The sequence below is a fragment of the Colletotrichum karsti genome, assembly GCF_011947395.1.
Source record: "Colletotrichum karsti strain CkLH20 chromosome Unknown Scaffold13, whole genome shotgun sequence".
Classification (NCBI taxonomy): domain Eukaryota; kingdom Fungi; phylum Ascomycota; class Sordariomycetes; order Glomerellales; family Glomerellaceae; genus Colletotrichum; species Colletotrichum karsti.
The window spans coordinates 217,334-231,494 of record NW_024065913.1 but is presented as its reverse complement, the minus strand read 5'-3'; the positions used below and the strand labels follow the sequence as shown (position 1 = coordinate 231,494).

The window sequence follows — 14,161 nt, the reverse complement described above, 5'->3', positions numbered from 1 at the left end:
TGGCAAAGGGAGTAAGGTCGATGAATCTTGATGTCTCGTTTTCGAGCCTCCAGGCCAGTGCCCCGAAAGTCGTAGGCTAAAGCTTCCATCGCAGACTCGTCTTCGAAAATGAGGGGCGTGATTTCGTAAACGTCTGCGAATTTCTCGTATCTTACTAGAGCGCCGAGCTGGAACTGGTCTCCCAAAACAGCTCCGATATAGTTCTCATACGGCACCAGGGCATCCATTACAGTTACAGACTCATGTGTGAGGGATGGAGTCGAAAGCTTCTTGAGTACGGACTGGAAAGAACTTTCGGAGCTTGTTCTCGGAGCTGCTGTGGCAAGTCTTTCGTGACCATGAACTGTTTCGAGGCTTAAAACGTCAGTTGTGTGAAGGAAAACTAGATGCGAACGACGTTATGATGAGCTGAATACCTCTTAAAGTTTTCCCGATGCGAATCAGATCTTCCCATCCCTGTTTCTTCTCCAGGACGAATCGTTCTACTAAAATTGTGCTGACATCCATCAGTCGTCAACATACACTCAGGAATGGTGACAGAGGACTGAACCCGGTCATTGCCGTGATCGTTTTGCCAGTCGAAGGAGTGAAGATGCAAGTTTCTCAGCCGGTTCAAGTTGCGGGATTTCACCGGACAAGATCTCCAGTCTTTGCCTCGACCCTTTCGTTGCTTCCATATTGAGGATTCCATCAATCTCGCCGAAAAGTTAGAACTGCGATGTTGAGCTGACGAGACTTCCTTGATTTGAGTATGGACAGACTGATAGGAGGAAGATTCTTGTAGATTTGAGATGTTAATCAAACAGTTTGGGAGCAAGGCTAGGAGGACTTGATAACAACTTATTTAAAATGCCTCTCCCACTTCGCATGGTCTCTCAACGTCAGCACCACCTGATTCGCCAAGAAAGTATTGGCAATTGAAAGTCGAGCCTGCGGCCGGCATAGGTACGCCTTTTTCGACCCCCATTGGTTCGAGCCTGCGCCCTGTGCCGACAGAGGCAAGAGATGCATTAGCGTACACGAATGAAACATGTAAGTAAGGTGGCGGTGAACTGGGTGTAATGGCTTTTTCTATGATTGGCCTGGCCTCGAGTAAAGCAACGAAGAAGGCGAGTGGAACGTGATGATCAGGCGGATTACAAGAACCCATGCTCACTTTTTGGGTATGATTAAGGCAAACCATTCCTGGGCTTTGGGGCTTCAGCTTGGTGCCCGGCTTGGAAGCAGAGCTCTTTCGCTGCGCCGCGTCACTTGTGGTTGGTGAGTCGCATTTGAGGCCATGAGGTGTTTATTACCCCAGCTTACTCCCAGACAAAGCTTTGATGTTCCTCCCTTCTACACCCATCTTCTCAGCCTGCTGGCTCTGCCGGCCAACGTCTGGCTAGGGAACCTACTTCGAGGAAGTTTTCCTGGTCCTGACGAACTCTGCGCTCAGCGCACTACCTCAACCTTCAGAATTGATCGCACGCGGGATCTACCTCCCGCGTAAGCCCAATTCAGTGGTTTCAACATGGTCATCACGTAGCGCAAAGTCAACCCAGCAACGCTGAAGGTTGCGATTCTCCGACTTCATTTCCAGAACACGGCACCGAACCTCAAATCGACCGTCAGCAGAGCGACAACATCCAAGACGACGAAGAAGACTGGCAAACTCCGATCGGTCTCTTTTTACACCCCCAATGTCGCGCGGACCCTCGGTTTCGCCGATATTCTGGTGTTTGGGAGCAGAAATGCCTGGATCCGAAGGCCCTGCTGAGCCAACCAGGCGCCACCGTCTTCTCCGACTCTACCGATACTCTGCCCGAATTTGACGGTGATGTTGATTTTCTTCTCATCCAACAACAACAACAATTCTACTCGACTGAATGCCAGCAAACATCAAATTCAACGACTCAACCAGCGAATTCTCCCGCCGCAGGACCCACGTCTCAAGAATTCCTACGATTCTTAAATGCAACTCCTTCGACTGAATCCGATCACCTGACCAGCCCCGTGGACACCTCTGCAGAAGAGCAACAGCAAACGCAAGACGAGGCTCTGCCGACTCTATTCTGCTTGGTATCTCCATGCCAAAGCAAACGATTCAAAACCGCCCATTTACTTGAGAAACACGAACAACGCGCACACAAGTATCGTTGCGAGCTGGGCTGTGAGAGCGTCGGGTACGAATCCTTGAGGGATCTGATTTCCAGACACTACGGCCCGCACCATCGGAAGGGCGGGCCTTACCGCTGTGGCCGCTGCGGCAAGACGGATTTCCGTCAAGACAATCACACAAGGCACGTTGTTAAGAAGCGAGCTTGCAAAGCCATGCTCTCGGAAGCTTACACTTGCGGGCGTTGTGGTCACCATACAGACGACAAGGAGGATCATTTGATGCATCTTCGTCGAAGAGGATGTAACGAATGACATATCGAGTCCAAAAAAGAAAACAAAAAGAAAAAAGGCATTCAGGGTGGTATTGGGGCCGCTTTAGTCTCGACCGTTCTTCTGGATATGGCTGATCTATGGGCTCTGATCCAAAGATTGAGAGCAAAATTGGCCAGTGATGGTGTTCGTACCATCCGTTCAGAGACCGGTCGTGACCTTTGGTAGCCATGAGAAGCTTCGTTTACGTTTCTGGAATTCTGGCGGTAATCGCAGCCGCAGTGTAGCGACGGGTTGTCTTACACTTCGCATGGCTCTTTCTTTCCTTATGTCTTTACCTTTCCAGCCCTCACGGCCTGGAAAGAGGGGAATGGCAAATGATCCGCCACCCAATTCCCCTCGACCTCCCGCGATAACACCATGCCTCCTAAGCTGGGCAACCTTTGCAGCCATCACGGCCTGGAAGGAAGGGGATCAAGCAATTCGCGCTTGACATTCCTACAGCTTAAGTATAGCGACCATGCTCAATACGTTCCATCGGGAAGTTTTCTTGGACACTTCCGGATGCATATGGCGAGGGGATCTTGTTGGGCCTTTGTGCCAATTGGATCTGATACAGACATGTTTGCGAACCACAGACTTGCTTTTGCGACTTTTCCTTTCCTCCTTTTACAACACCTTAACTCCGAAACCAACCTAAAACCCTACATGTACATACGATCGAGGGAGCGACATTTGATATCTTAGTTATATGATAACATATAAACCCCAAGACGATTGCCGTGATGCAGCCAGCCTGGCAAATGTCACTCTCCAACTATGATTCCTCAAAAGTCACTACAAGCGACATCTGCGATGACGCGAGCTTTCACAACACGTCGGTGTCCTAAGTATACTTACTCGGACGAGATCGCAAGACGTCCCATCTGAAGGAAGTCCTAGACGTCAAACCTTTGCCGTATTTCTCTAGGAGGGACTCTAGGTATCTAGCACTGAGCGAATGTGGAAGCCTCATGCCGATACGAAAACACTTGGTCGAAGTCACACTCCAGAGATGCGCTTCTCTCAATGTCCAAGTCCGATTCCAAATAAATGGAAGACAACCGAAGACCATACGAGATGGAGCACCACTATCTGATAAGCATAGGCGAGGAAAGCCCTCCAGACTGCGAAACAATTGTTTAAATGGTGGTTAGGTCTACGAGTTTGGCACGACAGGCACCAAAAGAGCCTCGATGACGTGCCGTCTTTGCTCGAAACTACCCGAGTCCTGAAAGTTTCGACAAATATGTTCGTATGTATGACACGGTTGATTTCTATTGGGGACGTTAAAGCTTCAGCATTCGCGACAGATTGGTAACGCTCAAGGACAATATGACCTCAGATTCAAACCAACAAGTCACTCCTCATTAGCAGCGTTTCAAACCACGACGAGGCACCATAAGTGTTATTGAATTCGACCAGAAGGTAGGGGGGGATGATGCGATGTTCATTGTCATCAAAATTTACTCAGAAATCATTTTCCCTAACTGACGGAATCTTTCATCCGTCATGACCGCATGGGCATGTTTAAGCCCTCATGCCTCATCACTAATGTTGAAAGGCAAGTCTCAATACCCGAGACGAGCCCGATGCCATTTCCCACAACGCTACGCCATGCAAGTTTTTTTTTCATCCCGTACTGTCGAACCGGTTCCGAAACAGCTTTTGTCTAAGACGATTCACCCTCCGAACCCTCATCCAACGCCTGACCGTTGGCCTCCTCGTTGGTCGTGAGTCCCTTTCTGATAGCAAGGACGTTGTCCACGATGACCGCGTCGATACCCTCTTTTACTTGGCGCTGCAAGGGAGTTAGTATTTGATGACTCTAGAAGGAGGAATGCGGATCTTGGATCTTACCTGGACCATAATGGGGTTGTTGTTCAGCGTCCCGTAACTGACGCAGAGGAGACCGCTCTCCTTGACGACCCTGACCAGTCGCGGGCTGTTAATGAGCGGTTCTGCGGCGCTGACGATACCGATCAGATTCCAGCGGCTAGCGAATCTAATGGCCTCCTGGAGAGACGAGGCCCTGATGTCGCCGACGGGGCAGGTGCCGGCGTCGGTCAGGAACATGATGGGGATCGAGGGCTGCTTGAAGCTGAGGCACAGGCAGATGTCCGGGTTGAAGGAGCTGAAAATGATGTGCCTGTTGCCAGCGAGGTCGTAGACCTTGGACAGGACTGTATCGCAGAAGGAGTTGAGTTCGACGGCGTAGGTGTCCATCTCCTGCTCCTCGCTCTCGTGGAGCATAGGGTACTTCATTTCAATGTTGAAGCCGATGTGCTCGGGCAGCTGGCGGAAGAGGTCCTCAAGGGTGGCAAAGGGGGCCTGGATGAAGTTGCCGCGCGAGTTGGCCTTATAGCCCTTGTTCTTGAAGTCACGGGTGTGCTTCATGCGCTCCTCGAGGCCATTGCCGTTCAAGCCATCTCCAGCATATCCCATGGACAAAGAACGTTGTCTGGGGCCTGGGACGTTGTTGCGAACTCTTTCTAGATTCTCATTGACAGCGTTGATGGTGTTGCCGTTGACACTGGGGCGGTTGGAGTCAGGGTTGATATGAAGGAATTGCTCCAAAGTGAGGGTGTGCACTGGGGCATCAATACCCGTCTCGCTGACAAGGAAGTCGTGGTAAATAACCGGGACGTGGTCCTTGGTAAGCTGCACATCGAACTCAACATATTGGGCGCCCAAGTTGGCTGCTGCAATAAAAGAAGGCACCGTGTTCTCTCCAAGTTGGAGAGACTTGTTGCTCGACAGGTTCTTACCCATGCCGCGGTGACCAATAACCATCGTTGAAGCAAGCTTCTTCCAGTAAGTCTGCTGGGAGTTGATCTCCATGTTGGGGTGGGAGAAAGGAGTGACGACCAAGAAGTTGAAGTTGACAGTGCCAATAATTTCCAGATTGCTGCCCATGATGGGAATGCAGACGTCGCCCTGTAGGTTCATGCGCTTGGTACCGATGGTGGGCTTAATGTGGGAGAGGAGGGCAACAGCACGTCCGATCTTGTTCTTCTCATTTCCAGAGTAGGTAGGAACAATGTCGAACATGATCTTAACCTGTGCGGGGTCCTCGGCGGTGAAGACGATTGGTTCGGTAGAGATATTCTCGTGGACGGGCAAGTCGAGAATGGTAGGCTCACCCTGAGCTCCACTAGCCGAAACCACGATAGACAGAGCTGTGTCCAGCTCTGTAAGGTGAGCCTCGGTCAGGGGCACACGGTCGAGCTTGACGGCCTCAATGTTCTTGCGCATATCCATCGAACCGAGACTGACCAAGACCATGCTCTTGTTAGTGAGGTATCGGTGACCAAAAGTCTTGACAGGCTCGAGCGGACGGCTGGCGCCATTCGACTTGCGACCGTCGAGGGATGTGTTGTTCTCTGGGGACGAAGAACGAGAGGTGTCTCCAGAAACCTTAAGTTCCTTCGTGGTCTGGACGAGGTCGGCAGCAGGTTGCGCCGCAAGAAGTCTGGCAATGTCCAGGTGGCCACGCAGAGCAGCATGCTCCTTGGCGGTCCAGCCAGAAGAATCAGCCTTGGCGATCTCAGCTCCAGCATCAACAAGCAACTGCGCCATCGACAGATGACCGTCGACAGCTGCGACGTGAAGTGGCGTCCAGGCGTACGAATTCTCGGGAATCTCGACATCAGCCTTCTGCTCGTCGGTGCCCTTCAGGAGAACCTTGGCAATTTCGTCATGGCCAAATCGCGCAGCGAGATGAAGAGCGGTTTCACCCGTCTTATCCTGCCAGTTGATATCCACTCCAGCCTCAACAAGCATCTCCACGATGACTTTGTAGTTGGACTTGGTGGCCATGGCCAAAACAGCGCCAGACTTCGACACCGTCTTCCTCATCTCCGCCTTCTTTTCATTCACGCCCTGCCAGTTCTCACCCTGGAGGAGGGCCTTAGTGGTCAAGGGATGGCCGCCGACGACTGACAAATGCAGCGGCGCGTAACCGTCATTGTCCTGCCACTCGGGGGCATCAATGCCGTTCTCAACGTTGAACTGGCCCCACTCCTGCATCTTGGCCATGAGGATCTGGCAAACGACGACGAAGCCGAAGCGAGCAGCGTAGTGCAGCGGCATGCGGCCGAACGAGTCCCTGCCGCTGAGCGCCTCACGGTGCTCCGGCTTCAGTGTGTCGAGGAGATACATGAGAATCTGGACTGCCTCATCATCCTTTCCGAGGAGCTTGGTCTCGTTTTCGTTCAGGGCACGTGGGGTGTTGGTCTGCTGCGAGGTTGCTGGCTGGAGATCGTGAGAAGTAAACTGAGTGCCGATCGGGAAGGGGTAAGATTTCGGCTCGTTGTCAGGGTCATTAGACCTTGTGCGGCCAATGTGAATTACAAGGCGGTGAATGCAATTGCGCTCGTTGATGTCGTCAGGCTCATAAATCGAAGGGAGCTGGTCCAGGATGAAGGCAATGCTGGCCTTGGATCTCGCAGCGATGGACCGCTGCAGCAAGTTGAGCAACAGGCCATGAGAGGCGTGCTCGCCCGTCACGTTACCCTCCTTCAAGCCAGTCTTCAGTGACTCGACGTTGTCGTTGCGGATCGCCTGTTCCAGCGTGTCAAGCAGGCCTTGCGACAGCGTCAACATGGCCTTTGACGACGCACGACCCAGCGACCGCACCGACCTATCGGATCTGGAGTCGTCGATATTCCGGGCGTCGCCCAAAACCGAGATCCACTTGTTGATCTCGGCGAGCAGGCGCGTTCCAGTGGTGTCCTTGGCGAAGGGCAGAGGGTCGACCTTTGTCGAGATGTAGCGGTGCTGCGAGGCGCTCTCAGGGACCTTCTTGTCGAGCTTCTTGGTGATCTTGACGAAGCCCCTGCGGTTGATCTCGGCGAACCAGTTCAGGTTGCGCAGCTGCACGCGCATCTCGTACAAGGCACCCATGAGCTCCTCGATCTCATCCTCGTCGAGATTGGAGACGACATCGGGGACGCGGCCGTAGCGGTCGCGCAGCAAGCTGAGGCGACGGACTGCCTCGCCGAGCTTGCGGTTGTAGAAGGCGTCGACATCCTCGAGGTTGCGGTCCAGGGCGAAGAAGAATTCTGCAAAAAAACAAACATGGTCAGGGGATGGGCTGCTCGCACTAAACAGCAAGGTCACCGGTCCAGTTCCGCCCACCTGCTAAGTCCACCTTCTCTCCATTCTTGGCCGACTGGGCGGCGGCCTTGATCAGCTTCTTGAGGCCCTTGTAGTTGATGTAGAAGGCCGCCCATTCGGGGACTTGGTTGCGGGGGAGGCTGCGACCGTTTGTCAGCGACTGTTTTTATGAAATGTCGAACTCGAAATATTTCATTTCGTCTTATCAGAGGGGGTTTTCGCACTTTCTGCCGAACTTCATGACGGCGGATGATGTGGTCAAATTCCGGTTATCAGGAGTGACGCTTGTGGCGTTCCGTAGTAGCGATCAGTTGGAAAAGACTGCTGTAGAAGATAAACAAGGTGCTGATGAGGAAACAACGAAGTATGAGTAACGAAAACAACGAGCAGCTGCTTAGAGGCAGATGGACTCGAGGCCAAAATTGATCATTTTCTCGTAGGAATCTGAATTGGCTGAGGAGAGTGTTTGTTTTCTTGGTAGGTAGTGAAGCGTGGATTAGCTTCGTGTCAAATGGTCGTCGTTGTTCGAGTTGTCTCCGGTAGATGTCTCTCTGCGGGTTGGTGCAAAGTCACGAGAATCCCGTTGGTTTTTGCAGGACAAAGGAGCTCCACATCCAGCTCGCCATTGATTGAAGAAGGGAAGAGAATATGATCTCACGACGAGCAAAAAGTAGAGAAGCAGCGTTCTGGGTCCAGGGAGCATCGGTCGGTGGGTTGGAGGGGGATTATGAACGAGCCAGACCAGACCAGAGCAGAGCGACCCGGACGTGAATTGAAAAGTGACGGAAGCATGCAAAGAGAAAAGAAGAGGTGTGAGCTCATCGCGCCTCCACTACGGCGGTGTTGTAGCTGGGTCCAGGCCCCGAAGTAGCTTTGCGCCGGTGACTAAGTACCCCTGAGGCGAAGAAAGTACTAAAAAAGACTTCCGAGTCCCCGGAGCGGCACTCGACACGATACGGTGGAGTACCTACTACGGACACGGCACCTGCCTTGTGAGAGCGCCGTACTGTAGTAGAGAAGGTGTTGGAGGCTTTTAGGAGGCAGAGAGCGACCGCTACGCCAGTCCAGCGCCAGTCCCTTTAGAACGTGACTGGGCAAGTATGCAGTTGCACTTGCACTGGACTTTACACTGGGTGGAAAAGCCAAAAACAGCTCGGGGTGTGTCGTTATCCGGTCTGCGAGTCGAGCCACTGGGAAGCCGTGGTTGACCGCCCGTGGAGTACTGCCGACTCGTGATTCGCGGGGTCACGGGACTTTCGCCCCACCACGGCTTCAGCTGGGTGGCCTGTCCATGGTCACCCCGCCGTTTGTGTAGCACAATCACCAGCCATCCCATCCATCCTTGGCCTCCATCTCAGTCGTGTCTCTTGTCTTCGTCTGTGTCCATCTAGGTACTTTAAACTGGCTCTTCTCTGGCGCGAGTTCAGTGTTCTTTCACCTCCTCCATCCTCACCGGCATCGTGGGCGCCGTACCGCAGACAGTGGCTCCCCCCTCCCTTCTCATATTCCAGGCCGAGTCCCGGCCTCTGACGGTCAGAAGGGTGGGAATAAATTCCAGACCGCCTCGCGGCTTGTCAGGTCGTTCGTTCTCATGACCTTTTTTGTGCTCCGGGATGGGGGAGGACCCTGAAACCGACATCGGTCGCCCTCCGTCCAGGCCTCACATCGAAATTGCTTCCAAGAAGGCGGAATCCCCGTCCCTGGCGAGCGTTCCCACGGCGAAATGATTCTCTTCCGCTGAGATGGAGATGCGGACGGGTCACAGGGCCAAGGGGCAGGCAGGGCGGACTCCACCCCGGATCTGGTTCCCTCGATGCATGTTCCAAGTTTTAGGATTTTAGGGGTCCTGTCACGACCACCACGCAGCGCGAGGCGGGAAACCTCGGCATCCCGGCCTCAGAGCGGCGGCGGCGTTGGCACTATGGAGGGATCGCCCATCGGAAGACACGGAGTCGAGAGCCACTGCTGACTTGCTAAGATCCATAGCGCTGACCGATTGACTGACTGAATTGGCCGAGTTGACGATGGTTCGGTGGAAGGGTGGCTGGTCGACTTGGTGGGCCTCGCAAACTCGGATGGAACACGAGTGACGATATCAGAAAAGTGCAAGCCGAAAGGATGCACGATATTGGCGTTTGGTGCAAAGAGCCCCAATTAATCTGTGGAGGAATATCCATCAAGTCGAAAAGCAATTTTCGACGTGAATCAGAGCAAGATGGCAACTAAAAAAAAAAGGTGTGACTGTCAGCTGTGGCCACATGGACCCGGTCTGCCGGGTTTTTAGACTTCTCTATACTTTCTCGTTCCTGGAAAAAAACGACATCTTGCGCCTCGTGTCAAAGTTCGGGAAGCCAACTTTTTTAAGCTACAATTACGCAAAACCTGAGAAACGCTGCAACGGTCCATCGGGCCACATTCCCCGTCTAGGCCTCTGCCGCGCAGCCCTTTCGCAAACCATCAAACCATTTGGTCCAAACTCTCAGGGCTTGACTTTGGCGTCTAATTTTCCTCTCATCTCTCATACGCAGCAATCTTTCAGCTGTCAAATCAAACACCCCGCGCTTACACGCTAACTTTGAGCAAAAGATGTGCGGTACCACGGTATGATATCACATCAACCACACCCTCCGGCCAACACAGCCCATCCCTGCCGACCGGGACGCTCTGAAGGTGCGACTCTGAGTGGCATTTAGCGCACAGTTGCTGCATGTGCCTTGGCAAGCACCAGGCACGGCGATGCGCGGCGGAATAGCTGTTTGAGCCAAGGAATTCGCCTCAAACCGTGCTGTTGTCCGATGTACCTTACACTGCAGATTTATTGTAAATGAACTTGGCTTCAGACATTATCACCCAGGCATCAGATCATGTCCTGCGACCAGCCCGCTTGACAACTTCGACAGAGCCCGGGGTTTCCGCCCACGCCGGATAGCAGTAATTGAGCACCAGCAGCGCCTCCTCGTGCGAGCCCATCGAGTAAGGGCTGTTCATCGCCTGTCCGAAAGACGCGGGGTTCAGGATGTGAGTCCACATGTACTTGTTGTGCTCGGCGACGGACACCACCAGCTTCCGGATCTGCTTCTGGAGGTCCCGCATCAGCGGCACCGTCCCGGCCGTGTCCTTGAGCAGGTCGCGCCGCGCCGCGACGACGTCGGTGCGGGGGACGCGGTTCTTGATCATGTCCACGATCTCCCGCGGCAGGGCGACGCCCAGCGCGTGGTCGGCGTTGCGGACGTCACGCAGGTCCATGAACAGCCGGATCTTGAGCAGCGCGGTGGCGACGCTGTGGCTGAGGGACGAGAACTGCTTGACGTCGACGGCCTCGAGGACATTTTCTCCCTTGAGGTGCAAGTGCGGGAGGGAGACGTCGCCCCAGTCGTAGTCGGATTCGCTGCCCGTGGTGGCCCACCACTTGGTGAAGTCGTACGTGTCCTGGTCGCGGCCGAGGCGGAGGAGCAGGTGCGGCGTGACGTCGCGGATGCCCATGTTGTCGCTGCGGCAGAGCTTGAGCATCTCGAAGTGGTGCTCGACGGACTTCTCGACGGCGTCGACGGTGTCGACTTCGAGCATGATATCGCAGTAGTTGTAGCGCGCGCGCATGTAGTCGCGCGTCTCCACGATGCCCCAGAAGTGGCCCTGGGCGGACTCCCAGGTCCAGCCCCATCCGAACTCTTCGGCGTTGCGTATCTTGGCCTCCTCCTTGAGATAGTTCTCGCGGGACTTCTTGACCTTGGTGCATGCGCGTTTGTGGGTTGCCCAGCAGGAGGTCTGGTGGTCGCGTCCGCAGTAGTAGACAACCTGGCATCCCGCGCAGCGCTGGAGCCGACTCCGGCTGGAGCAGACGGCGCATTGACGAGGGATCATTGTTGTGAGCCTCAGAGGCTGAGAATGATGTAGATGATTTGTAGTTTGTCACCCCCTCGTGGCCCGAGCAAACGGGAAGGAGCTGCCAACGGCAAGTGATGACAGGGAGTGAGGTGTTGATTGTCAGTGGCCCACATCGGCAGGACTGGCGCTCGATGCCATTCACGTGAGGTGGCCGGTGCAGTTACCCGACAGCAGGGAGACCTCCATGTTCCAATTGGAGTCTAATTCCAAAATTCCAAGCTTCCATCGAGCCTTCATCAAGTGGACGCATCACTTTATCCACGTGTTCTAATGTCTAAAGAAAAAGCAGTGCTCTCTGGCGAGCGTCGTGTCAGATCAGGGTCGCCCCAAATATGCTCTCGTCATCATGTCTTCTCCAAGACTGTATACTACAAATACACTCTACTGCTTTCGCCTTGGGCTACTAACACGATGTTATCTCTGCAGATGGTCCCAACTGCCGCTGCGAGTCCATTTCATACAATGCAGCCTCGGCCACTGCCAACCTCTTCGAGCGCAGCCGCGCCATGAAGCGGTACTGTGTGCGATTGAGATTTGGAGAGGTTTGGAGCCACGTGTGTTCAGGCGTCTTCGGCCGCGCAGTCTCCTCCGCAGCATCCTGCATCAAAGCCTCTTTGAACTGAGCTGATGTCAGGTACGGCTTGGGTTGCAATTGGTGGGCCTGTTCCTCTTGCGCTGCTGGTGCCTGTTGTGTTTCCCTTATGCTTTCCGGTTCTATTTCGAACTTTGCCGTTCGTGTTTCGTTTCTTCGTGCTCTCCTTTGACGGACCTTTAAAACGTCATGAATTTCCTTGAATTCTGTCTTGAGCTTCTTCATTTTTGCGGCCGATTTCGAAATCTCGTGTAGTAGGCTGGTCATGTGAATGCCCAGATGCTGCTCCTTCGATAGCAGCGCCGATGTTGGGACGTGTAACCATGGAGCCACAGAGTCGAGATTCTCTGGGTGATGGCAGATGCCAATGAGGATTTGAATGCTTCTCGCGAGGTGTTTCCGGTTCTCCGCCTGCTTGGTCTTGGCCTTGGCCTGGAGAACCCCGGGCTTCATCTTGATAGCGAGTAACATCTGACGCGCAGCAGTCGCATCCAGGGTGTGTGTAATGTGCATAATCAGTTGCGATATTGTATGCATGCTGAAGTCGATGCCATGCTTTAGGCCGACAGCGAAGACCGCGGTGGCGTGCCTCACCCAGCCGAATTTCAGTAGGCCCTGAATGATGGCCGTAAAGATATCAAGATCAAGCCAAGCTCTCTCGGTAACGCAGTTATCGCTGACGGCGACGTTCTTCAATACTGCCCACATGAAGAGCGAGTCTCTCTCTTCCAAATCATCGAAGTCTTTCCTCCGACCGACGATGCCGCGGGGGTCTTTCCCCGTGAAACGCTGAATCAGCTCAAAGAATTGCTTGTCGTTGCCATCTTCTTTGAAGTGATTGAGTAGGCAGAGCAAAGTACTCCTCGTTGGCTCACGTCTGCCATAAAGTAGAGGGCCCACCACACCTTGCGATAAGACGAAGAGCCCAAGGCGGTCGAGGGCGAGTATAAGCAGGTTATAGGTATGAATTGTTGTTGGCGCTGGCGATACGAGAAGGTTGTGGATGACCTTCATGACCTTTTCGCGCCGATTATAAGTATCGTTCGCGAAAATGGCGCGCAGGGAAGCGTTCAGCCTTTTGCTGTTCTCCAACATTCCTTCCACATCAGTACGCCGTTCGAACCTGGGCAGATTCTGTCGACGAAGGTCGGTCACCATGTCGCGGATAGGTCGCCAAAGGGGTTCCCGCCATATTCGTTGAGAGTGCGTGAGAAGATTGTTGACCATGAGTACGGTATTGTTTTCCGCCGCTTCCAACTGAGCGAGGGTTTTCGGCAAGCGATGAATCTGGCGGGGATATGGCCTCATCTCCTCCTCCAGTAAGCGCGCGTCCAATGCCGCATAGTCAAAGTCTTCCAGCTTCTCCAGATCCTCTTTCGACACGCCGAAGCCGCACTCGTCCAACCAGGCCCTCACCTGGACGGACCTGCGGAGCGGTTTTGCCTTGCCGTGCACATCGCGAAGAGAGTCCAGATATTTTGCAATCTCGCTGCTCTGCGCCACGTGATCCCACAGCGCGCCCTTGTATCGGTTCTCCGTGCTGGCCGGGGGTGGCTCGTCGACGTCGAGTTTTCGTGGCGGGTGCTTCTTCCTTAACATCTCGAGCTCCAATTTCGCCTGCTCGAGCTCCTGTTCCAGCGCCAGTCGTCGTCTGTCCTTGACGTTCGCGTCAATCACGGCGGCGGAAGCCATGATGCCCGTGTAACAGGCTGTGAAGATCTCGCTGAAGGTCGGTTTACGAGGCGTCACCCGCGTCGCTGACTGCCGTATCATGCCCCCGGCGGCCTTGAAGCAGGCCTTGCACCCGCAGTGGTGCGCCTGGCCCGCTCTGGACCATAGTGCCTGCATTCCCACGGCATGCCGGCTGCATCGGCAGCCCCAGGTGAGTCCAATTGATCGGTTCGGCGGGTTGGGCGGGTTGGGCGTCGGGATGTCGTCGGCGTCGAGGGTATGATCTGATGCGGAATATTGACGTTTGGAGGACCGAGTTGCCGGATCCAATTGAATGGGAATATCGAAAATTGGAGTCATGCGATTAGGCGGAAATTGTGGCTAAGCGAGCTATCCGCTTAGAGAAGTGACGCAACTGCCCCTCCAACCCCACCATCCATGGGCTTCGCTATGAGCTTTGAGGAGAGCACCGTGCAGCATCAAGCGACT

The 14,161-nt window shown here is 54.1% G+C and overlaps 3 protein-coding genes across 3 annotated transcripts; all 3 read right to left on the bottom strand.

The window, feature by feature from the left end:
• Positions 1-4,078: 4,078 nt before the first annotated feature.
• Positions 4,079-7,681, bottom strand: CkaCkLH20_04746 (glycerophosphodiester phosphodiesterase gde1; the record flags this gene model as incomplete). Its single annotated transcript, XM_038887465.1, has 3 exons — positions 4,079-4,207; positions 4,267-7,469; positions 7,546-7,681. 3 exons carry the CDS (start codon positions 7,679-7,681, stop codon positions 4,079-4,081), a joined length of 3,468 nt encoding a protein of 1,155 aa, XP_038747072.1.
• A 2,705-nt stretch (positions 7,682-10,386) lies between these two features.
• CkaCkLH20_04745 (MYND finger) lies at positions 10,387-11,385 on the bottom strand (the record flags this gene model as incomplete). Its single annotated transcript, XM_038887464.1, has 1 exon — positions 10,387-11,385. One exon carries the CDS (start codon positions 11,383-11,385, stop codon positions 10,387-10,389), a length of 999 nt encoding a protein of 332 aa, XP_038747071.1.
• Positions 11,386-11,812: 427 nt separating this feature from the next.
• On the bottom strand, positions 11,813-14,032 carry CkaCkLH20_04744 (pentatricopeptide repeat domain-containing protein; the record flags this gene model as incomplete). The annotated part of the gene is made up of 1 exon (XM_038887463.1): positions 11,813-14,032. The coding sequence occupies one exon, from the start codon at positions 14,030-14,032 to the stop codon at positions 11,813-11,815; it is 2,220 nt and encodes a 739-aa protein (XP_038747070.1).
• Positions 14,033-14,161: the final 129 nt, after the last annotated feature.